This window comes from Colletes latitarsis, chromosome 14 (genome assembly GCF_051014445.1).
Source record: "Colletes latitarsis isolate SP2378_abdomen chromosome 14, iyColLati1, whole genome shotgun sequence".
Lineage (NCBI taxonomy): Eukaryota > Metazoa > Arthropoda > Insecta > Hymenoptera > Colletidae > Colletes > Colletes latitarsis.
The window spans coordinates 19402820-19429380 of NC_135147.1; the positions used below are offsets into that span (position 1 = coordinate 19402820).

Below are 26561 nucleotides of genomic sequence, written 5' to 3' on the forward strand. Positions count from 1 at the left end.
CCAGGCCTGGAAGTAAAAGTGCCACTGCCATTTGCATGTCCCGATTGTGCGAGCCTAGTATATATGCGCGAGTCCCGTGCGCGCGATAGCGACGGCTGCACAATGCTGAATAGAAGAAACCAAAAGTGCGATTACCGCTCAAACGGGGACACGGAAAACGTTATTCTCAGCAGTTATCTGCCGACGGCGACGACGGGGAGCCGAGAACACTCGGAATCGACGATAAATCAATTCGCGTTTGAACGACGTTGTCGTCCAATTGTCAAAATCTCCAGACGTTTACCCAGCGAAAATATAGAAAGCGTATTTGTTTATCTACGCGCGCAATAAATCTCTGAGTTTAAATATTTCTCTAGTTTTCTTTTCCCTCAGAGCTTTCGATATTATTATTTATAGATAAAAAATTTCTACACTCATAGTAATATAACAAACTAACTGTAATTTAAATCGAAGAACCTTCGACCCATAATTTAAGTGGATAAATATTAGTATACAGGGTGTTCGGCCACCCCTGGGAAAAATTTTAATGGGAGATTCTAGAGGTCAAAATAAGATGAAAATAAAGAATATCAATTTCTCGATTGGGGCTTCGTTAAAAAGTTATTAAAAAATTAAGTTATAAAAATTTCAAATCATTCACAAAAAATTATGTTTGGTTGCGGGGGTCAATTATAAACATTTTTGGTGAATAGACATACCCCCGAAATCCTACGCACTTTCGAGAAAAAAATTTGGATAGGTGCCCAAATTTTTCGGCGAAAAAAAAAAATTTCAAATCGTTCTGGAAAAATTATTTTTAGTTGCAGGGGTCAATTACAAGCATTTTTGGTCAACAGACATACCCCCGAAATCCTACTCAGTTTCGAGAAAAAAATTCCTTACCGCAAATATAATTTCTGGCCAGAAATGTTTGCCCGAATTTTCATGCGAATCTTTAAAACGTCATAACTTTTGAACGGATTGGACGATTTTAATGTTTAAAAAAGCAAACTACGCGTATTTTGATGGAGAATATGTACAAATTGCAAAAATATCCGAAAAGTTGATCCTTGACCCCACAAAATTAGAAAAACCCCATAAAAGTGGTCCAATTTTCAAACAGCCATAACTCCTACAATTGTGAATATATTTCAATGAAACTTTTTTCTGAAGTAGAGCTCATGGGTACCTACAAAAAAGTATTAGACAACTTTTCTGTAGGGCGTCAAACAAAATTACTAAAAATGAAAAAGGAATTTTTAAGAAAAATCGACAGGGGGTAGGTGCTGAAATTTTTCGATGAAAAAAAAAAATTTCAATTCGTTCTGGAAAAATTATTTTCGGTTGCGGGGGCCTATCACAATCATTTTTGGTTAATAGACATACCCTCGAAATACTACGCAGTTTCGAGAAAAAAATTCCTTACCGAAAATCTAATGTCTAATCATGAATGAATGATTTCCTTAAAATTTAATGTGTTTCAAATCATTCTGAAAAAATTATTTTCGGTTGCGAGGGTCAATTACAATCATTTTAGTTGAATAGACATACCTTCGAAAACCTGCGCCTTTTCGAGAAAAAAATTCGAGAAGGTGTGAAACTTTTCGACAAAATTAAAAAATTTCAAATCGTTCTGAAAAAATTATTTTTGGTTGCGGGGGTCAATTATAATAATTTTTGGTGAATAGACCTACCCCCGAAATCCTACTCACTTTCTAGAAAAAAATTCAGTACGGGCGGAACTTTAAACGTTAATAACTTTTTAACAAAGCCTCCATCAACAAATTAATATTCTTTATTTTCGTCTTATTTTGGCCTCTAGAAGCTCCCATTAAAATTATTCCCAGGGGTGACCGAACACCCTGTATAAATGGACCGTTTGTATTTTATTTAAAACGTTCCGATATTTTTCAAACGAAAATCACGGAGCTAAGAGCAGTGCCAAAAAGTCTATTCCAGAAATGTTTCGTAGACTGGAAGGAAACGATGGCGCAAATGCGTTGTATCCGCTGGAAATTGCCTCGAAGGGGACAACATAAATATGAATGAAAAATGACATACATTTTCGAGCGAATAAAAATTATACGAACTTAATGATCGAACCTCGTACGTGTATTCACGTGGATACTTTTACGTTCGCGTAATAAAGACATCTGACGATAATAATAAAGCGAAAACGAGTGGAAAAGCGACAGATTGAGTTCCGCGTGGGGGCCAATTAAGGATCTCCTTTCGGTGATTGTTATTTAAACGAGGAGGAATCGATCGACGACTGTCGATGAGAAACGACTGCGGCCGATTCTACTCTCATAAAAGCCGATTATTTATTCAAGTCGACGAACACTCGACGTTCCACATTTAGAGTATCCCGTCTGCGGAGCTAGTGAATGACTTCCGTTGGTGCGTGAACGGCATTTCACTTTAATCTCCGTGACACCCGACGTCGACGCAACGGTTTTGCTTTCGAAAACGCTGAAGACTGTTCCAGCGCCTCCAAAACCGCGCGTAAAATATACAATACACACTGGATAAGCTACTAAATTCTATTAAAAAAATTATTGCCGACGTAGGCTGTGTATTTCTAACTTCCAGTCGACTGAAAACGATTCTTCTCTTATTTATAGACGTTAAAAAATGAACGGAACTTCGTATTAAAATATTTCCTACTCGAGTTACTGTTACTCTGAAATTTCAATTAAACTAATTTCCACATAGTCTGTAGTAAATGATCTTTAATTTATATCCTTATTTAAAACTTCTTTATTTCGAAATAAAAATGTCGAGAAATATACAATTCATTTTTTTTCGAAAAAAGTCTTGGGGGAAAAAGGCTTGACAAGCGCCGAACAGTATTTAATTTACGTTACTTCGTTTAAAGCCGTAGATAACTGTCGCTAACAACCAATTAAATGCAGTGGGCTCTGAACTTTAAGTGCTTAAAAAAAAAATACCCAAATATGCATTTACCCTCGTAAAAAATTAGCGCCCGTGTCTGGGAGTCGTTCAACCCGCGCGATCGTTTATTACAAATTCATTGGCGCCCGTTGTCCAAGCTAAAAACGACTTTGTTTCAGAGTCCCGTCGACGCGTTCCATATTTATAAACTTCAAATTGCACATTGTTAGCCGGTCTAATGAAAATTTAACGAAGCCAAGCAGGAACAAGGGGCGTTCGTGACCCCGGCGCGGAAGGGGTCTAATTTCGTGTGTAAATATCTAAGACTCGCGAGACGGAAGAGCTCGTTCACTCGCGGGCGTCTCTGAATAAATTTCACCGTCCATCGAGACGGGGTTCGCCAAAAACCGCGAGAGCCGATCGCGGCTGTTTGCGGCCACGATTTCCGTGCTCTTCTGGAAACGCTTGCTCCGCGACTGTGTGCAAAGACGAGTAGCTCCGGCGCAATCGGCAAATATTTGATCGCGACAAGGGAAAAGGCCGAACCATCCCCCAATTTCCGACATCCACGCGATCTCTCGATGTCTACGCGATTTTTCGATATCGGACCAGGCCCGAGCGGATCACCGGAAACGGTAATCTCCTTCCGCGCGTGTCTCTGAAAGACATTACCATTTACAACTGTGTTTTACAAACCGGAAGAAGGGTACACATTCTAGGGTCGAGCGTTCTACAATCAAAGGGGGCGCGAATGGATATTTTTAACGCAGAAAGACACGTGGAACTTAAACGTTTCTACCTTTCTACTAAATACTATTTTCTTCGTTTATCACCGATAACTAGCTTCTTCTTCCTCTCCTAAGTTTATACAAAGTAATCTTTGTATTTTTAGAACATCTCCTAACGACTCCATCTTTCGACGTTAATAAAATTTGGAGATCGTGCATGACAGTGTTGTTCTTTCTCAAAATAAGAATTCTTAACGAATTTTTACGACAACGTACGAGACCTTTAGAATCGTCCCTGAGACATTCGGCGTGGAATTAGCCGAGAAAACATTCTTCCTTTGCTTTTCTCGAGGAATCGGGTTATTTTTTTAGCGAGGTGATTTCGGTAGAGGTTAATAGTTCCTTCGTCGACGCTCGAGGAATCTCGCTGACAAAGTGACGCGTCGAGAAACACGGTTCTGGCAATTTATTACAGCGTTACGTTCAAGGAAACATCCGCGAGAGGCGTTTTTAATCCTCCCTAACAGGATCGCGGAGATTTCTCGTTCCGCGACCGTGGAGCATACATCAAATTAACGTTAAAGAGGTTAAACCGCGCTTCTAGATAAGTCGCTATTCAATTTAGAGCAGACGGTCGTCGGTTTCGTATCTGTGATGGGTTGCAGGGATGCTTGAATTTATTTTTAAACGTCTTGGCCTATGGACGTCATGACTAAACTGACAGCTTTGCCGCGTTTTCGCGCTGAACTCGCTTTGTTCCGTGCAATTGCGTGCGCTCGATATACGCACGACCCATTCATTGTTCCATCTAAATTGTAAACTCCGCGAGGAAAGAGTTACCCCGTTGGAAATTATGAAAAATTATCCTTTTTTCGATAGACGCGTATACAATTAAAATTTGAAAACTGTTAATAACAAGTCCGAGTCTCCCCAATAATTATTGTTACTTGAACTCAGAATGATCAACGTAAAAACACATTACTCTTAATTCGATTGCCAGACATCAAAGACGATTTTTAGAACTCGATACGACGAATGCTTTTAATGCAATAAAGCAATAAAACGATAAAGGATTATTACAGTCGTGGAAAGTTGAAGACTCTCCCGTTGCTTTGAATGGGCTAATTTCGAAAGAAAGCGAGGAACAGTTACGCTCAGCATCTGCTAGACACGCGTTAAATCGCTGAATGAAACGCGGCTGAGACATTAATATGAATAAAATGCAGTTCTGCTTGTTACTGCACCGCGAGAAAACAGCTGGAGCAATTGTAACGACACTTGGAGCGTATTTATAAAGCCTGAATGAAAATCTAAAATGACTGTATCACTCGTATAGCAAGCAGCGAGATGTGAAGATTCTTTTTTCTTTTTGTTTTTCACCGGTAATATTTTTTTTAAATAGCTTCGAACGAATTATAAGTGAAGAGTGGCATATACACAAGTGGCACTGTGGTATGAAGTGCACGATATATCGTTTATCGTTGTTCTCACGGCAAAAACCGAAATTCGTTGCAAATGCTATTTGGAAGAATGTTCATTCTATAGGAAATTTAAATAGAATCGATAGAATCAGAGATAGCGACCTGACACTTAATTTTCTACCTCATAAAAATACGTAAGTACAAATCTCTACTAAACTTCATTTTTTTTTATGTCTCGTTAGTTTAATCGAGACTTTATTTATGCCGCGAAAAATAAAATGAAAAAGGTGTACCAGGGACGGTTGAAGTAGCTTTCATGTAAAAATAAATCTCAGAATCCGGAGTTGTTCGAGCATCGTTGCAACCTTCGAGCGTCCAAGTAACACCGTTTCCAGCCTCGGACGAGATAACGTTCGACGGGCTTGAGGTGCTCGGAAATACCGATCGCGATCGTTCGATCCGGACGTTGAGACCACGAAACATCCGTCCAATTTCGCGGACGGGCGACGTAATTCGAACTGGAGGCGACTGTCGTTGTTTCGTTTGGACAGCGAGCGTCACGCGGGTCCGTCGAAATGGAACACCGATCCAGACGGAAACGAGAGGTCGACGACGGGGCTATAGAAACGCTCCGTCCCGAATCCGTACGTACACAATGCCGCGGTAGAACCCTAGAAATGCAGCCGGGAGGAAGGAACGAAAGGCGCCTCGCGTCCTCCCCGCTGACAGAGAAATTACATCGTGCTACATCGTGTTACGTGCGCTGTAAACGATACCCAGCCAGCGTCGCTAGAATGCGAAACGAGCTGCTACAGCGGTGCAACGCAGCCCACTATTAAACGGTGTCCACGAAACGCGAAACAAACTCACCGTTCGACGGAATCACCGGATAACTGAAACGAAATCGCGCCCAGAGTCTTTCACTTATCCGAGGAAGTGGTTCTGGGTACTCGCGTACAGTGGCTCGCACTGAAAATCCTCCACCACCATCTTTAGAATACTTTATGTGAACGTGTAACCGTTATAATCTGAACAGAAATATTTTACGTACTTTATTTAACGATACAATCGTTAATAAAGTTCGTATGATGATTGATATTCGGATACTGCAAATGTATAGGGTGATTATCCAGCTGGTTGACTCGAAAGGAATGCCGCTGTCTAAATACCACGGTGGCATTCATTTTGAGTTTATCGACTGGATAATCGCCCTATACATTTGCAGTATCCGAATACCAATCATCGTACAAACTCTATTCGAATACTGCAAATCTATAGAGCGATTATCGAGTCAGTAGACTCCAAAGGAACACCGCCGTGGTATTTAGACAGCGGCATTCCTTTCGAGTCTACTGGCAAACGAATCGCCCTATACATTTAAGGAAGCCTAAGAGTCTGCCAATCTCGCAGACCATTTAATTCTCAACAGTCGTTTTCAAAGTATCACTGTCGGGGGAACAGTTATTTTTAATGCTTTTTGCACGAAGTTAGCCTCGACGCGAAGTGAAAATTAGCCTTGGTAGGGAACTCGATACCCTTGGAGTAGCTCCGTCACGCGAGCCACGGTTCCACAATAACTAAAACGACCGAGAGCTAAAAAGAAGCGATAACGTAGCGGCAATAAAACGGACTGTCTCGCGGCCGTAATTAATTAACCAATCGGCCCTCCTATCAGCACGCGGTCGACTCGCTCGGCGTGGCCGAGTAGCGGTGCAGCAAAGTGCACATCGATGCACCGGACGAGCTCGTACCTCCGTCCCCTGGGAGGGACGATTACTTATCAACGGGCAGCGTACCTAAGGCGACGTCCACGACCGCAGACCGGGCCGTTTATTCATGGATCATGAGCCACGTGGACGAATAATTCTCTCTTACGGTCACCTCGGCCCGACGTGTGACTTCTTCTGTGTCGTATCTTGCCTTGAAACCAGTCTCGAGTGCACGCGACGCGCCATGGTTGAGTTAAATATTGCCCGCCCGGAGCTGTCGCGTCTCCGGAAAACTCGAAACGCCGAAGCTCGTGAACTGCTTTATCGGGCAATTTCAAATAGAAGGTGCGTGAACTTGAAACGCGGAAGAGCGTTCCGGCAGCGCGATCGAAAGGTGGTTGGAGGGCTTCGATCGAACGGGTTTCGAAGTCGATTCTTTTGTATTTTATCGGTGTCGAATAATATAGGGTTTCCTCGATAAATGATCCAACTTTTCCACCGATAAACGACTCTTGGTTTTTTCTGACACTGTTCTGTTTACAGGTAATTACAAGCAAGATTTATGAAATAGGAGATTTCAATTTCATTCTTTAATAGGTAATTTATATTGTTATTTTCCTGCTAGAAGAAGAAATAATAGAAGATTGATATTTCTATCGATGCATAGGTCAACCGACATACAACGAGGATCGCCCTTGGTTGTCGATCCAAAATTTATTCGATGTTGTCCTAGTCACTCTTTTCGGTAAATGATATATTGAGTTCGAGATAAGAAGGTCGCATCCTGAAACAAGTCCCTATGAGTGTCTATCCCAATCGGTATCTCAATATGTACTGTAGAGAAAGGGTAATCTCGGGAAGTAGTTGTTTTTCATAAAGGAGTACATACAGATCTGTTTATCTTTGATTAACTCTTGAAACTGAAATTGTATATCAAGGGAGGAAGAAAAATTGGCTCTGGAAAGAATTGTGAGTCTTATCTTCTCAGCAACTAATCAAAAATTCCTAGATACTACCCAACGACTACCGTTTCAAAAAGAAATTAAAGTAGATGCATGTCTGTCTGACAAGACGGTACAGTGACCAATCGGTGACTGTTTATAGATCTCGTTTGGTCGCAGATGTTGAGGAGGCGGTTTCAAATATTTTGGCAATAGGTTCCTACACAGAACGAATATTTCAAGCCCCTATACACGTAAGGAATCTTTTCATTCCGAATCCTAATTCCTGAACTTATCGATCTATTAAAGTTGATTCCTGCAACTATCAATAGCCCAGTGATATTTCACCCCCAGACTTTGCATTTCAAGTCATCTCGCGCTACAAAACAACGTCCATCTTTGAGATTATCCACGGTGTATTAATGTTTGTAGGGACGTTTATCCGTTACACGGTATAAAAGGTCTGGAAAAGCGACTCTCTGGGACTCGTTCGCAGAGAAGCAGTTCGGTTTTGGAGGATAGGGGGTACCTAAGTGGTTCTAGCCGGGTTTCACGAAACTCGTAATAATAGAGCGCGAAATCGAGGGGGGTAATGCGCGACCAGAAGTTTCAGCTGTCTAGAGGCGACTAGCAGAAGTAACACGGCTCGTGGCACAACCACGCGAGCTATTCTCGGCGTGGATTTCCACGGCGCGGCTTCTTTTTGGGCGGAGAACAAAAGGCTGTGCGCGCTGATGGCCACGCGCGACTCGACGAATTCGTCGCGAATCCAAAGGACAAGCGAGAAAACGTCCGTTTATTTTTCCTCGATTGATGGAAGTCGAAAATGCTGGATACCGGCACGCGACGGTGGAATCCCGACGATGTTCGGCCAAAGAGGATCCGCAAACACGTTGAAATATTAGGTTCTAATACGCGTCCATTTCTTTTGGTGGAACCAAATACCCTTTTGCTTTTGTTAAGTTTTTGCATCCTACTTTGCTGCTCCTTCTGTCAGACACAGTTGCTATCCTCGATATTAAGTATTCTGTAATTATTTTGTTCACCTGTTTCACCACCCTTGGGAAAAATTTTAATGGAAGGTTCTAGAGACCAAAATAAGACGAAAATCAAGAATATCAATTTCTTGATTGAGGCTTCGTTAAAAAGTTATTAAAAAATTAAATTAAAAAATTTCAAATCATTCTCAAAAAATTATACAGAATACAGTAATGATTTTTAAAATGAACTCCCAGACGTGATTCGTAAATTGAACGCGCCTATCCCTTTACGAGACTCAACAAGATTGCTTTGTGTCGAATTTCGTTTCCAATTGTACAAAAAATGAACATGCCAACCCTGTAACGACGGTCATTTTACGAATCATTACTGTACTAGTCCACCATAAGACGACAGTCGATTGCCGTGACAAACAACCACCAGACCAGGTCAAAATGACCCAGCATTTTGCGTGCCAGACTTAAGAATGATTTAGAAAAGAGCGAAGGGATAGGTTTCGCGTTGTAAGATACTATCGGAAACACCCGTTCTCGTGTTCCGGGCTGGTTGCTCCACGAGTCTGATCCGTCTGTACGTCGAGTACCCTCGTTGTATTCCGTCCTCGGAGTGTCGTTCGTCAAGGTGCACGGCATTTGTTAAGGTAATCGATCCGAGAAGTTTGCTCCAAAGCGTTCGTCATTTTACCGTGACTATACGCTTTAACGCTCCCGGGCGGCCCGTTCCGTGTTCCTCGGATATTCTCGACACACCTTCCGTCCCGCGACTCGAGAATACAATCTCCGTTCCGTGCTGGCTCTCGATACAGTCGCCTCTGCATAATCCTTATCTCGCTGCGTATTATTAATTTAAACCTTTGGCCTTGAATGGGTTCGCGCGACCAGTCGCGTCTATGAATAATACAACGTGTCCTTCCAGCCAGTATCCTCGCGTTCGGACGGGACGACCATAAATCATCGTAACTTTACCCCCTTCGTCGCAACTATTAGGTTGTAACACGTGAAATGTTTGTACGGACGTTCTGCGTTCTTGTAAATACAGCCTCTTCCATCTCCCTTCATTCCCCTTATCCCTTTGAGGCCTTGGATATTTCATTGTCGTAAACTATTTGTTACTTATAAATGTCAAATGCTTCTGGGTTTCAATTTTACAATCTCTATGAAAATTATTTACTGGAATTCGAAGAACTATGGTACCATTTAAGAGTTAGAAATATTTTCCATGAAATGATGAAGAGGTGAAATTATTCCTCGAGCAATACCAAAAAAAATTATAAACGAAATTTGTATCTTTTCCCAAATCTATGAAATTGAGAGTAAAGAATTATCGAACCCATACTCCTCAAATTATATTAAATATATTTCACCTAAAGCTATTCTAACTACTCCGTTTGCACGGAATGTTTCAAAATTTTCAGCGGTTTCGGGTTGATGAACGTTCCTCTGTAATGCTGGGGCCAACTCGTGACCCTGGATCGTGACTTAAATCGAGTTCTGGTCATTACCCGGCGAGTTCCAAGCCAAATGCATCGCGCGACTCGGGGATTACGGGGTAGACGTATCCTCGGTATCGAATCATCCTCTCGCCGTCGATTCATAATTCCACGAGAATTTATTACCGCGGCCGAGATCTTCTAACTTCGTGGTACTTATTTCTTTTTCGCTTCCCCATCGCCCCCTTCGAGTTCTCGGCGAGTATCGAGCGAGGCTGAGGGGTGTTCTAATTGCTCGAGAAGACGCGTCTAGTTCCAGAGACCGAATAAAATTTTTTTAAAGAAAATGCCTTGTAACTTTTCGCGACCCTCTCGCCGCGTTATGAAAGACTATGAAAATTAATGCTCGCTACCGAGCGTGAAACCATTAGCCGTTAATTAAACGATTTGCATACAAAGACTTTGTTCCATCGGTAATAACTTCAGTCGTAATTTAGAATTTTTGTCCCCGTCTTGTTTTGTTTCTTTCGTAAACTTTGCCCAGGTGGCCATTCTGAATGTATAATTTCGTTTGACACTTGACCGTCCTTAACGATTATGCATCTTCTATAAACGGTGGGAAATTTTCTGCGTATTGACGTAAGAATGTTATTTGTCAATAAAACTTTTCGTCACTTGATATTTCACGATCAGAAAATAATTTTAATCGACGTTATAATGCGCATCTGATCCAAAGTTAGATTTCTATTTGTGTTTGTGGTTTCAAGCGTTGCACAGTGACCACAAATAAACGAGGCGTATCGCGTGCAGCAAATTGCTCGAAAAATAAATATTTTCTTGGCGCTTCATGAACGTTTGCACCGTATCCGGACGGTAGCTTGTTCCGTGTTCTATTATTTCTCGCGAGTGCCTCGACGACGGGCGTCTCGCGAAAGAACACGATAAACGGACATTTTAAAAAAAAAAAGAAAAATAGAAAGAACAAAAAAGGAGTAACGCGGTGAGGTAGGTAGACGAAAAAAATAAAACGGCGCGGGGAAGGCGGTGAAATATGGCAGACAAATTGGTTGGTTGCTTTAGACGGCCACAGTTGGATACAGATATTCATAGCCACTTGACCCGAATGCACGGGTAAAAGCAGCCGCGCGCGGGGAGGGCGCAGCCTAATAAAACGTAAAATACGGGGTGTAAGCTGCATTTCATTACTCCACCCCGGGCTGCACGGCGTGCATTTCCTTCCTTGGAATTGATACGTCTTCCTTCGAGATACTCTTTCCTCACTATTGATCGTTTCCTTCTTCCCCTTTTTAGACAAACGCCGTCGCGGCTCGGATCGTTGAAATTCGAAACACGATGGCCACTCGAATTTCAATAAAAGAACAAATAAAACATGTTTTCCCCATTCGCGTTCCTACATCCGCGATTCGAAATAAATATTTGGATATTTTTGTCGAGTGTGTTAAAAGTTATGAAAAACTAGCATGGATCGTGGTATAATAGGAAAAAGAAACATGTATAATTTGGAATAATTAAGCAAAATTTACTAAAAATTAATTTCCAAGTTGAGATGCCGAGAAAAATAAATTTGTGAATTTCAGGAAGGGTATAAAAATAAGTATTGAAAGAAATTTTATGTTACGTAGTTTAAGATGGTTTAAAATCAAAACTTTAGTCTTGCAGAAAATTGTACGGTTTGCATTTGACAGTGAATGCGTTAAAATGAATTTAAAAAAAGGTACTCGAAAGAAGCAGTTTCGGTTTAGCATCGAGCACTTTCGTTGCCGAGTGCATAAATTCGGCAAACGCAACTCATGGAAAACTCTACAAATAACGGACGATATTAATGACCCGAGTTTCAAGCGGATTCCAAAATAGTTCCGGAACTTCAGCTTTCAGCGGAAACGACCGAAAATTCACGGGAGGTTAGCAATCATCGGTAACGGGGCAAAACAGGAGCCAGACTTTCCGGATGATCAGTTCCAAGAGGAATCGGTGCGGTCTCGATGGAAAAACTTGGAGGACGATCGCTAAAACTCGCTAAACTTTCGGCTCGATCGATTGCTACAGTAGTATATAGGGTGGTCCCACGCAACTGGGTCAGGCTGCAATTTCAAAACTGTTAGAGATCGAAGAAAACCTCATAAAATGAAACACTGAATGCTTAATAAGGCTATTTATTGAATATTCTACTAATAACTTTATCCTTTAAATTAGGGCCAATTTCACTCGTTAATTCATATATTTTTTGTAACCTAACAAATGTTCAAAGCTTCTAAAGTAATCATGGATTTCGATCATAAATGATTGAAAGTCTAAAGGAACTTATATCTTGATAAATAATATTTGAGAAACAGGTGCAACCGTAGGTATATCGGAATGCAGAGGATCCAAAATTCCTGAATCTACGTTATTTTCGATCGTTTGAAAATCACAGCTTGATCGAGATTCGGGCAACACCCACGCCTTGGAACGATTCGAAATTTCAGCGAGAAGAGTGGAGGAAAGGGAGGACACTGTTTCCTCCAGGTAGGAAGTAACGATCGATGGCGAACGACCGAGTTGTACGAAACTGGCGAACGAAAATTTCCAATAAATCAGTCGCGATCGGTGCGGGTTTAATCGAACGTACAGATGCGGCCGTGTCGGTAATTAATTGGCGCGCGTTTAAAGGCGACCTGCGATCAGGTAAACGAGATACTATCTTGTCGCGAAGAATTACGGCCGGCGGCCAGCGCCGATAATATTCACAATATTTAATTAACATCGTGGGCGAGCCTAGATAGGACACTGGTAGCCCGTAAACTGGTCCTTCGATACGTTTCGCGCCAGTTCAACCGTGAATATTAATTACGATATTTGTGTTTCCTTGCTTCGTTAGTAGCGATGGGACCGAAACGTGTTCAGATACGGCGGAACAGTGTTTTCCAAATTGGTGGGCGCGACCCTTTGAGGGATGTCTTGCGATCCGAGGGTGGAGGCAAACGAACGTTTTCCATGTAGAAACATAACGTGAATACACTTGTACATATTAATACACGTGAATTTGAATATAGTAATACGTTGACGATCGATGGTTAACAACTGTTCAAGTACTTCTAATAAGAAATCATCCATCATTGATGGATGAGGCTCATAAAAACAACGTTCGTACGAGATTATGTCTTCGTTCTCTCTACGTGTATTTTCATTCTCCAGTAATTCTTAATTACAAACTCAGCTAGTAGAACTTATTCTACCAAACTATTTGCAGAGGAGAGTAAAACGAAACCGGGTAGACGGGACAGACCAGGTACCACTGTTTTTCCGCAATGAATGTTACGATCTCTAATCAACGCGAAGTAGTAGTTCCAGGCTTCCCCCAACAGCATTGCATTCTATAGCTTTTGCAAAGTATCCTGACGTTTACATCGATCTTTCACCTTACGTTGGAGTCTGCGAATACCATGCCCATTAAATTATATTACGATCGAGCAGAAACATATCGAAAAAAAAAATTCAACACTAGATGTACTAGATTTCAGATTCCATACTTATACTGGTATAATTATATATTTTAATTAAATATGTGCAATCAATGTTAAGACTCATGAACTATTTAATTCCTATTAAATAGTAAGTATATCAGGTCAAAGAAAAGGAAAAAATTAAAAAGAGAACTTATACTCAGAGCAGAAAAAATGAAATTGTGTGTATATCCAAGAAAAATAAATTCGATACCAGATTTTACTTTACTCTTCTTTATACAACGTTCGATAAGTCCTTGTTATCGCCCAACCTTGTCGACTATTCCGTTCTAGGAGTCAGATTAGTCCACTTTCTTGAGAAAAGCCCTTGATAATTCATTCGTTTGTTGTGCGTTAGAAGAAATAATGAATATGTATTCAAACCAGGAAATGGCAAGCATGCATTTGATGTATGGACTTACTGAATGTAATTCAGTCGAACGAAGACATCTGTATGCGAATCGTTTCCCCAACAGACGTCTGCCAGGCAAGAGAACATTTCAGAGAATGCAAGAACGCCTCTCGGACATAGGCTCGTTTAAAAAAGCGATCGTCAGACGATAGCAGACCGTTCAGTACCAGAACTCTTAATCTCGAAGAGAGAATCCTAAATCACGTTGAAGGAAATCGGTTCACGAAGAATGTAGCAATGGAGAATATTTAACACACGACTATGTCACAAATTGTGTACAGAAATATTGTTTTGAATAGCAATGTTTGATGTACCTGAGCGAGCTATCTATAAAACTCCAAAACTACGGAATTATGACTCAGAATCTATATTTATCGCCAACTAATACTAGTGTAATTATCTTACTATTTTATTTGAAAGTAAAATAATTTAAATACAAGCACAATTTAATTTTATTGGCCATTGTACGTTTTCATTCTGGTATTTTTTATTTTAACTATTCGAATAGTTTACATAAAATTCTGTTTTACCAAATAGTGACAATAAAGTTGTCAGAAACTATAGTATTTATGAAATACGTTAAAATCTTTGTTAACGGAGCCACAAAGAAGCGAGAGGGTACATTCATTTAAATTTACATGTTTCATCTTGGTATGCGAAATTGGACTACGTGATTTTGCAGTCAATGGGATAATAAGTGTGTAATTGGATTGGACCTATTATTATCCCCCAGTATCGATGATGCACGCGACGAGAGATATACACGGGGATCGATAAAAATTCGATTGGCGTTCGATGGAAATTGAACGATCGTTTGGTGGACGCTCTTTTTTGCAGCCCGCTTATAATTTCACGAAGAGCTGAGAAACGACGCTCGCTTGCGTTTCACGGCTCGTGTTTTCGTTAAAGACAGACCGCTCGCGTTAATGAAATCCGTTCTCAGAAGATACTCCTCGTAAAGGCATGTAACGAGCGCGTCGAGAGAAAAGAGCTTGGGAAATTAAAAGTTGTCCGTCGCGGCGCTCGAGTCTCTGCGCTAATCGATTTCGCATTCCCGCTCGCTTCGTGCTGGAATCCACGATATTACAAGTCTCCCGAAGCCTCGTCATTCTTACAAATTAAAAGTTTCGTCGCTCTTTAATAATTCTACACAGACCGTTCCTTCGATTTAAGATTAATAAATTACCCTTCGATGATTCTTCCTATTGCTTCGCTCGCGTAAAAAATGAAAACTATATAAAATTCGTAAGAGTTTCGACAAACCGTAGATGGTCACCTATGAAACTCTCAAAGTCGCTTTTTTGTTCTTCGCATTGCTTCGCTCGCGTGAAAAATGAAAACTATATAAAATTCAAAAGAGTGTCGACAAACCGTAGATGGTCACCTATGAATCTCTCAAAGTCGCTTCATTCCTTTTTTATCGGCAAGATAAAATTTTTCCACGCCGTGTAACTTTATATTTGCTTCTCTTTAATTAACATTATCTTTCTGTTTCAACTTGACACAGAATTATCCCCACCACTGTTAAATGTATCTCTCTCGTCCCCAATGTATACAAAGTCCAGCGAGCCGGAGATAGATAACAGCTCGGTTCCGAGCCTGTGACAACCTGACAGGCAACACTGTACCTGACAGTGAGCATCAGTTTCTTGAATCGCGAAATTAAATAGCGATACCGTTTACATTGTCGAGAACACGCGTAGAACATTACATAAACGTAATTTTGTTTCTAGTTGAAAGAATCAACACGCGAATTGTTACGAAGAAGTTCGAGAAGTAAAAGAGCCTATGACAACCTAATAGGCAACGTTACATAGCAGGAAAATCTCTCTTTTAAAGCGAGAATAAAAATGAAAAATTCCTACTAGTGAGTAGATCGATGCCGACAAAATAAAACATTTACAGTAATAAACTTCTCGCAGAATCGATAACTCCAAACATTGAGGAATAAATATTTTCCTATTAGAAGAAACGTCGAATATTTAAATATTTTGTTCATTTGAAAAAACCAATTATGAATCAGAGTTACAGTTACGAGGAAGATCAACAAATAAATCGAAGCTCGTTTTGCTGTGCAAGCCCCGAGGGCAAACGAATGCTCATTGGCACGAACGAAGCGTTCCAGCGAAATTCGGACCCGATTCCGATGAAAACACCAGATAAGTTCGGTGATTAATTTACGCGGATGGATCGCGTTGACGGTTCGAAATATTCGTCGACGATGAAGCACGGCGTGAAAAGTGCAACGCGCCGTGGCAGGTTTTCTTATCCGTTAATCGAACGGGACTGCGCGAGCCGCTCGTTGATCGCTGATTCATCCTGACAAACTAATTTGCACGCGACAATTACTAGGAATTACGATGTCCAGGCTTGTACCATGCGAGTATGCATCTCTGCCTACGAGCCAGAACGAACGATTTCGTTCGGGGCTGCAACCGTCGATAATTAACAGCGTTCGAATCACTGTTCGTTATTGAATGTATCGTCTCAATCGAGAGTCTTGAATATTGAAACATTTGAAAAATAAAGGGTGAGTTATATAGTATTATTATTATTATTCTTAGTGGGCTGATTTTTTAATGCATCGTCTTTTTCGTAAGTTTCGATGGTCGTCCTCAATTTGTGGAAATATTCGCTTAGAATAGTTTGCAAGAATAATAAAATGGGGTTTTGGAATGAGCAACAGTAGCATATACAATTTCTAATATACGCTACAATTTTTAAGATTTTATAATAATTTGTCTGAGAGACAAACCTGTACAAAGCTATACATACACGTTCGAACCCATCGCTACTTATCGCTGAAAGCAGCTAAAATCTAGTCCAAGTCGTCCCAAGTCGATTCTTTCTTCGATGCAACCTTTTCCCCCCGTTCCTTCCGTTTCTTAGCAGTATTTTTGTTTATCGCGTGTATCAGTAATGAATTTGTTTCCGTCGAGACGACAAGCGATGGGGCGATTTCAAAACAACGTCCAACCCCCTTAGCTTGCGGCAGCCATTCTTCGCGGCATCTCTTATTAAATCTCGGCATGAAATTATTATTAACCGTGCACTATCGTGGCGTCGGCGATCCTTCGGGGCGCATACTTCGGGTTTATACAGGGGTAACGTGTCTAGGGAAAATATTATCCGACTCAGCCGCTCTGTATGCACGCGCACCGTGCTCCGGAATACTCCCTCGAATTCAGATTCATCTATTCAGATTAATCCCTCCTCCTTTCCCCCGGTATAAATCTCGTCCTCTCTTTTAATTTTCTGCAACCGTCCACAAACCTCAACCTCTCGATGCACCTTTCACGACGCGGGTTCCCAACCCCCGACTAAGGGCTGGGGAACTTTTTGTCCAATGATTTGTTTCTCGAATATCCGAGCAGCGCCAAGAAAGGCATTAAAAACAATTTAAATCGAATATTTTTGCTATTTCTGGTTAATACTAATTTTTATTTATCGTCGATTTTAATCTCGGAAATAATTTTTTTGAATCTAAGTACGATCGACGATCGACGATAATTAATTCTTAGCTGAAAAATGTATTCGGAATGTCTGGAAATTTTTAATATACCGTACTTTGCTCTAGTGCTTCCTCATTTAGAATATTGTTCTTCTATCCGGAATCCTCATCACCGCGCCGAGGCTGGTTCTTTGGAAAATGTCCAGCACAGGTTTCTACTTTTTATCGCTCGGGAGATCTGTTCCAAAGAAACGTTTCACGACTACTTTCTTCAATTATATTTAAAATCTTTACTTTGTCACTGGACGTAATTTTACTGCTCATTTTATGTTTTATTTATACGATGCATCATTGTGAAGGAATTTACACAGACAGGAAAATATTTATCGAAAGTCTAGTAAAAATAAGCTGTTAACTGCAATCACTGAAGAGAACCAAAAACAAAGGGTAATAATTATTTGAAAATTTTTGTAATCCTCCGTTAGTTCATTATTTTTAAAATGCTTTAAAGGAAAGTTGATTTCCATTTCCCAATTTGGTAAAGATCTTGTTTAGAAGAGTATTCCTGAATCTGTTTAAAGTCGTAAAAATTGTTCGTCGAAGTGTCTTAACTGGCACGAATAAGAATCAGGCACGATTCGATTTTCAAATCGTTGGACGATTCACGACTGCCGCGAGAGAAACGCGACACTTTTCGATTGAAATTCTCCGCGTTCTGCTAACCGCGATAATAACAGTGGCGAACCGTTCGCCGGCAGAGGAGTTCGATTAGTCTTCCAAATCGGTTTCGATGCGATCGTTCAGAACGAAGAGCGTCCCGGCGCCCCGAAGATATTGATTTCAGCCGCGATTTGCCAGGACGCGGAGCCACGGTGCTCTGAAAACCTAGAGGCGAGTCTTCGAGGGGGGATAAATCCCGTGGGAGGGGTGCTCCGAGGGAGAAAACGTGAGAAATCACATCTGAGGGGACCCGTCGAGCTTATCTGCTATCTTGTCGGTTATTGAAAATCGGCGGTACGTCTCCAGTGGTTCGCGGAAAAAGGGGAGCAAAGTGGCGTCGAATGGGGTTGGAAAGAGGGGCTGAAGAAGACCAGGCCGCCACAAAAACAGACAGAACAATCGAAAGATCGCCGTCGACCATTTATCACACGAATTTTATTTCGCTTTTCGAAACTTGTTCCTTGCTTGTGTTTATTCTTTTAAATAACACGCAGGGCACGATATCTAAAAACCTTTGGTTCCCATTTTCGAGGCCCTCTTAAGGTTTCATGGAGTACATTTTATGAATCCAAAATTTTGTAAAATTTGTCTTAGTACTTATTTTTATGATATCGCAAAATATCAAGAATTGTATTTAAATTTATTTCCTCTAACATTTCAATTTGAGAATTAATTGCTTTAGTTCCACAGTGAACAGTTAAAGTGTAAATCTGAATATTAACAACAATGAGTATTAAGGGACGAAGAACCGAAAGGAAAATTAACTTATTTGGTTCAGATATTTAAAATTGAGACTGACGGAGTACTTGATTGTTTGTTATTTCTGAGGCTGGAAATATATAAGGGATAAAAATATTTCGATTTTTAGAGCCGTATAGCCTCTCGAGTCGAGTAGGTTCGTAGCGATGGACGGCGTCATCGATTTTCGTTGATGCGTTCGACTATCGCGAGTCTAGTGGATCGTTCGACCATCAGGAAGTCTTCAGCGAAGGATGGAGGGCGGCGTGGGAAGAGAAGACGTACGCCAGTGATTCCACTCCCTCTATTGTGCAAGCCTAGACACGCGTTCCCCCATTGCTATCTTAATTGTAAGAAGTATCTATCCCGCGTTTCTCGACGGCTCGACTATAATTATCCAACCTCGATGAGCACCTCGGCGGAGGATCAAGGTACTCGAACCCGATTGCAATAAACCGCTGTAAAAAACGCCGCATTCCCGTGCTACGAGTCGATACATCTAAAAAGGGAATACCGCGGCCGCGTGCACGCCTCCTAAATTTCCTTATCAGTGCCCATGCGCGCACGTTGCCTGAGGGTAGCGCGATACCAGCGCGACTCGCACGAAAAATCCGTTCGAACGATAGCTTTGCGATACAGGCACCCAGTATTTTTTAGAAACACTTGCTAGGAATACACGCGTATCCGTTTAACCCTTAGTTAATCGAGTAAACGAGAGCAACTAAATAAAGTAATTGATCACGCTTTTTAATAGATATAGTAGACTTTTTTACAAAATGAATCATAGAAAATTTTATATTTCGCTGAAACTGATTTTCACTTTTAAACAAGTAACACGTATCTGTTTAAGACATTTAACCCTTAAGTGGACTCTCAATCCCAAATGAATTTACTTAATGTTGATTTTTATCAAATTGGTAAATGGAAATCAACTTTCCTTTAAAGCATTTAAAAAATAATGAACTAATGGAGGATTACGAAAATTTTCAAATAATTAACAATTAAATTCAAAAATTTCAAATCGTTCTGGAAAAATTATTTGCGGTTGTGGGGCTGAATTACAATCATTTTTTATGAATACACATGCCTCTGAAATCCTACCCACTTTCGAGAAAAAAATTCGAGTAGGTACTGAAATTTTTAGTATTCAAATCATACTAAAAAAATTATATTTAGTTACAGTAGGCAATTACATTCATTTTTGGTCATTATACATACCCCCGAAATCCTACTCAGTTTCGAGAAAAAAATTCTTTACCGAAAATCTAATTTGAGGCCAGAAATGGTTCCCCGAAATTTCATGCAAATCTTTAAAACGTCATAACTCCTGAACGGATTGGACGATTTTAATGTTTAAAAAAGCAAACTACGCGTATTTTGGTGGAGAATATGTACAAATTGCAAAAATATTCAAAAAGTTGGTCCATGACCCCGCAAAATGAGAAAAACCCCATAAAAATGGTCCAATGTTCAAACAGCCCTAACTCCTACAATAGTGAATATATTTCAATGAAACTTTTTTCTGAAGTAGAGCTCATAGGTACCTACAAAAAAGTATTACACAACTTTTCTGTAGGGCGTGAAATAAAATTATAAAAAATGAAAAACTAATTTTTAAGAAAAATCGACAGGGGGTAGGTGCCTAATTTTTTCGGCGAAAAAAAAATTTTTCAAGTCATTCTAAAAAAATTATTTTCGGTTGCGGGGGTCAATTGCAAGCATTTTTGGTCATTATACATATCCCCGAAATCCTACTCAGTTTCGAGAAAAAAATTCCTTACCGAAAATATAATTTCTGACCAGAAATGTCTGCCCAAATTTTCACGCGAATCTTTAAAACGTTATAACTTCTGAACGGATTGGACGATTTTAATGTTTAAAAAAGCAAACTACGCGTATTTTGATGGAGAATATGTACAAATCGCAAAAATATTCGAAAAGTTGGTCCTTCACCTCGAGAAATGAGAAAAACCCCATAAAAATGGTCCAATTTTCAAACAGCCATAACTCCTACAATTGTGAATATATTTCAATGAAACTTTTTTCTGAAGTAGAGCTCATGGCTACCTACAAAAAAGTATTACACAACTTTTCTGTAGGGCGTCAAATAAAATTATGAAAAATGAAAAACTAATTTTTAAGAAAAATCGACAGGGGGTAGGTGCCTAAATTTTTCGACGAAAAAAAAAAATTTCAAATCTTTCTGGAAAAATTATTTTCGATTGCGGAGCTCAATTACAATTATTTTTGGTCATTATACATACCGCCGAACTTCTACCCACTTTCGAGAAAAAAATTCGAGAAGGTGTGAAATTTTTCGACGGGAAAAAAAAATTTCAAATCGTTCTGGAAAAATTATTTTCGGTTGTAGCGGTCAATTACAATAATTTTTGATGAACAGACCTACCCCTGAAATCCTGCGCATTTTCGAGAAAAAAATTCAGTACGGTCAGAATTTTAAACGTTTGTAACTTTTTAATGGAACCTCCATCAACAAATTGGTATTCTTGATTTTCGTCTTCCCCCCACTACAATTTTTCCTAGGTGTGACTGAACACCCTGTATAACATGTAGTTTGGAAGAAAAATTAAGGTGAAAGAGTTAAATTACTCGCCCTGTACCCATTTATAGGACATTTATAATAGAATTCTCTGGCAGTTTTACCTACAAGATACAAGTCTCCTGGTGGTCCATGCCATCCTCTCATAGTCTTATTTCTTCAAAAAGGTATCAAGTGACATCGGTTGAACCATAGATCCAAGCGATAGTTTAATGACGCGATCTCGTCCTCAACCACTCGATCCCCCTCGATCGGGTTACTACTCCGGACCGTATTAAACTAGTTGCGTTCTGCATTTCCATTTCAAACACTGTACACATTTCTCGAACAGTACGAATTTAATCTACTTGAATTCTATCGGTATTTCTGGACTCTGTATTCGCGCAGTAACATTCGTATCCTGTCGACATTCTACTTCTGTTGCCGTTAATGAAGTCGTACCGTCGCTGGAAATACAATTTGTCATTTGCCAAACAATCGGCACCGCGAACTTTGCAGTAGCTAAACAAGAACGTCTTTCTCTTTCCCCATTGTTGGGTAACGGCGACGGCCGTCGAGCGAAATTTTGTCACGTGAAACCAGTCCGCTGTAAATCACGAAAGGCGTGAACGGAATGGACAGGTCGAACAACCGTTACCATCGTTCACTCGATATCTAAGGGGTCCAGAATGCGGCTCCGGGTCTCTCCGTGTCCAATATCGTCGGTAGAGCTAAATGCACGCCCCCGGTGACAGTTTCGACCGGCTACTAAGCGCGCTGCACCCGAAACCGCTCTCTCGCTCGTCAGGTGGATGTGAATAAACAAGCCGCGAGGCGTGCAACGATCTGCATCGGAAAGAGAGGACAAGAGAGACAACTGGCGAGGATTTAGACGTAACGAGCCCCGAGCGACCGACTTGACGGCCTGTCAGACGCAAAAAGTTGGCGTTTTCCTGCGCCAGGACACACCGGGCGTGGGCGTCACAATTGCCTGTACAACCAGGGACAATTATCTGTCCGGGGTCTCTAGACAATGGTTCCTCGGAAACTGTCTTATCGTGGGCAGCAGCGGTTACTTACAACTGCTCCCCTTTATAATTTCTGGAAGCTCGTAAACTTCGGGACACGATGTCTCTTCTCTTACCCCTCCCTCTCCGTTCTTCCTGTTCAGCTTTCAATTATGTTCGCGGAGCTGTTTGGCGAAACGTTTCTGGTTTACGACTCGCCGAGGCCGCGGGCTACGGTTGACAATCGGCTCGACTGGCAATGATCTGTGTACAAATAGCGAAAACAATGCAGAGAGGCCGACGCTTAGGCGTGTTCTTCCGAGGAGAAAGATAACGCGAACACGGTACTAATGGTTAAGTTGCCAAGCTGGACAGGCATGACTAATCCAGCTCGGGACGGGGTTGGTAGGGATTTGTTGCTGGTCGAAAGTGGAAATTCGAAGTTCAGCGATAGGCCTGTTTGAGACAAATTCGACCTGGCAGGGTCGAAGGGAATTTGTCGTCGACTCTCAGCGTTTGATGGACGGATGCTGTACAGGGAAAGTGCTGTTGCGAGTTCGTATCGAGTATCATCGGTATCTTTCTCTGTTCCAGGTAACGACCGTGCCGGACGAGGGCGAAAACAGCTTTAAAATGCCCAGGGCTTCCGTGGTACACATGACGTCGACGGCGACGAGACCTCAGCACATGTCGCAGGTATTTATATTGTCTCCCAAACGCAACGTATGATTCAGCTGCCCAGATCATCGACAAACTATTCCTGAGTCTAATATTTGACAAAATGGCAGACGATATTTTAACAGTTTACTTTATTATATTCTCTTAAAAATACTGTTCACGACTGGATAAAGTAAAAGCAATCATATAGACGAAATGGCTATCACTTGTGTATTTAGAAAAGAAATTGTTTTTCACTACGACAAAAGCTATTGCAGCTAAAATACCTCAACCATTCTATTCATCCTGTCTCATTTTACTTTGATTTATTCCGTATAATAAAAAATTCTCTCAGTGAAAAATCATGGAAAAAACACACAAGAAATGAATATAAACACGCATCTGGAATTTTTAATAAATAAAGCGATGCATTTTATTGTAAAGGCGTATTTAAATGATCTTTTCTATTTATTTCGTATAATAAAAATTCTCTCAGTGAAAAGTTATTGAAAAAACACAGAAGAAATAAATATACACACGTATTTGGAATTTTTAATAAATAAAGTGATGCATTTTCTATTATAAAGACATATTTAAATTATCTAAATGACGACACGAGATCGTAGAATAAAACGATATGTATAATATTGATATAAAAAATTGGCAGTATTTGATATTCTTGCAAAGAGACGCGAACGGACTTATTATACAACCTAATACTGTGCGTAGGTGTGAAATTGGCTAGCGAAAGGAATGCGGGTCTGACTGGTCCCCAAATCCCCACTTTAGTTTAGAGTTTGGAGAGCCCACGGTCCTATTGGTCGAAACGGCGAAAGTGGGAATGGTTGGAGCAAGAAAAGTAACTTTTCGCGAACGTGCAATAGAGATACATTCGAGCGGCGTTCCACGATTCGGATTAAGCATATCGCGAGCAGTATCGATACTTCGTGAGACATATTTCAACCTGGTATCAGAGAATTCGTTAAAAAGCTTTTCTCGTGCCACCGACTTTGAAAAAACATTGTATCTGGAGCCCGGTTCCACCACTAAAAAGCAGACTTAAACGAATCGACGGAATCGAAATAGAATCCGATGCAATTGCGATTATTAGGAACCGGCTGGGATTTTCTCGCCCGCAACGCGGCGATTTACATCTCCCCAGCCGTGTATCTAGCGAGTTCTCGAATAATCCAAATCCAGCGAGCGGAGCAAATCTTTCCTTCTTGGCATGGGTCCATATTGATATGCAAATACCGAAGATAGCCGCGAGCTTAATTGAGTGGTCCGGCTTAAAATGCATATCGAGCACCGAGGCGGGTCTTTCGATATAAGCTCTTTCCCCTCCCCTACCTCCCTGTTCCAACCCTGTCTAGCCTTGTCTCTCTGCGCTTATACAGACGTGCGCACACTTGGCGTGCACTTTACTAGCCCGGACTGACCAGCCATTTTCATAATACCGCCACTCTAAAGACTTTCAAAGCTCTTTTTCCGCGGGTTCTTTTTCTCCTTTGCTCTCCTTTCGCTTAGGACCGGGCTAACAGTTTTAAGCTAATGGCTCTCTCGGTTAACTTCGACCTAACTCGAGCACATCCTTTCTCGGCGTGGCTTGGCGCAAACGAGCTTTTAACGTCGTGCCGCTGCCAGAAGAAACGCACGGGAAACCTACACACCGCCGTCCCCAGGAAATTCATACTCTACCGAGGATCGTTTGCTTGAATTTTCAGTGTTCCAGCACCGGGTGCTGTTTGCACGGGGCATTTCACTCGATTCACCGTCGCAACTTTCGCGGAGCTTCGCGAGACGTCGCACGGTGTTCGAAAACAGCGATTTAGACGCGAAAAGGTCCAATTTTTGACCATTTTCAATCATTCATTTCTAGATATTGTTTAAATAAGTTAATTTTTATTGAGAGATTCGACGTTTCTATTCTTCTTGGAAATCTGTTTTTGCAGTTCATATATGTCCTTCTAGGAAATAATGAGATTACAATGATTTCATTTTGTACTGTATGAATCTTGCATAGAAAGGCACACACTTTATTTTAAAATAAAAACAATTGATCAAAATTTATTATAATTCTAAATACAGACAACCAATAAAAGTTACCAGATTGATCAAAATTCCACCACGGACTTGTAGTTTATGTTCATTTCTTTGGTTTCTCTACTTTTTGCTACTTTTTGAATAATAAAATTTTAAAGTTAGTGAAACTTACTCTTGTTGTTCCTATTTTCTATTATTTTTTTCGTTATTTACATACATTATATAATTCAAAATGTTATGCAGCAGTGAAACTTTAATAATAAATATATTTCCTTTTTTCATTAATTTAATTTTTATTTAACATGAAATAATATAAAAATTATTAAGCAAAATTAATGTTAACAGTGTTAATAATCGTCTACAAACTTGTTTTCAAAGATTTATACGCTTTTAATGTAAAATATAATTTTTCGCGTCTAGATCACCATTTTCGAACACTGTGCGTCACATCTTCTACGCCCTGATTGGTAGTCCGCGATCAAAAATCATTCGAATCACTAAATTAATGTTATACAAAGAACGTTCACGCTATTACAGCGATTTTTTCAAAAACTATTCTAATTAGAGGGATAGATGAAAGAGAAAAAGTTTCAGATTTAAAAAATTGACGATCAATGCAAATATACACTGTCCCAAAGGCCATAAAAAACCAATAATTCTTTTTCTCTTTCATTTCCATTCAATTAGAATAGTTTTCGAAAAAACCGCTGGCTAGTAATATCGTAAACACTCTGTATAGTTCGTTAGGTAGTGCTGAGAGAGACACGCGCGAGAATAAAATGCAACATCGCGAGGTACATTTATGTAGAATAATAAAATACACATAAAATACTGAAATGTAACGTAACTAGATGCAGCGGGAGATTCTGTTTCGAAACTCAGCCTCGAACTTGGCCAATTAATAAGCGACATAATGGAGGGGCTGTCGGGTTAAAAACGACTTCCATTACGGTGGATCTTCCTCGATCAGTGGGCGAACTGATATTGCGGGCGATAAAAGCTACCCGTCGCGAGCGCGACATAACGCCATTTTATTATTGTTCCGAGCCCCTAACGGCGGCATCAATATTTGCACGGCAGAACAAACCGAACGTACGCGCGCGATACAAATCCATTTAGTTGACCCCCGGTGGGAATTAGATTTCAGTATTATCGAATGCAGGTCGTGCATCAAAACGGAATCGGGTTCGCGGCCCGTTCGAGTTGCGCCTCGAGTAGAAATTACCGGGATCCATTCACGCTGTTTCTAACTTTGACGTTGTCCATTATACACCAATTAGACGGCGAGGATAATCGCATCCGGCACGGTAACTAGGCATCCGTGTTATTGGACTTTGAGCAGAAACCGAATAGCTTCGTTGCAGCGTCGTTGCTGATTTTCGTTCGATTT

At 40.6% G+C, this 26561-nt stretch overlaps 2 protein-coding genes across 4 annotated transcripts in view; one reads left to right on the forward strand and one right to left on the reverse strand.

The window, feature by feature from the left end:
• LOC143349686 (mediator of RNA polymerase II transcription subunit 20-like) overlaps positions 1-26561 on the reverse strand; it is a 182047-nt gene that overhangs the window by 134415 nt on the left and 21071 nt on the right. The gene's annotated exons all lie outside the window — the stretch shown is intronic.
• The window catches only part of LOC143349685 (facilitated trehalose transporter Tret1-2 homolog), a 145761-nt gene that overhangs the window by 108047 nt on the left and 11153 nt on the right, over positions 1-26561 (forward strand). For both annotated transcript variants that reach the window (XM_076781094.1, XM_076781095.1), the window contains one exon: positions 23066-23167. In XM_076781094.1, the coding sequence (XP_076637209.1) occupies positions 23066-23167 (102 nt within the window). The remainder of the gene's footprint in view (positions 1-23065; positions 23168-26561) is intronic.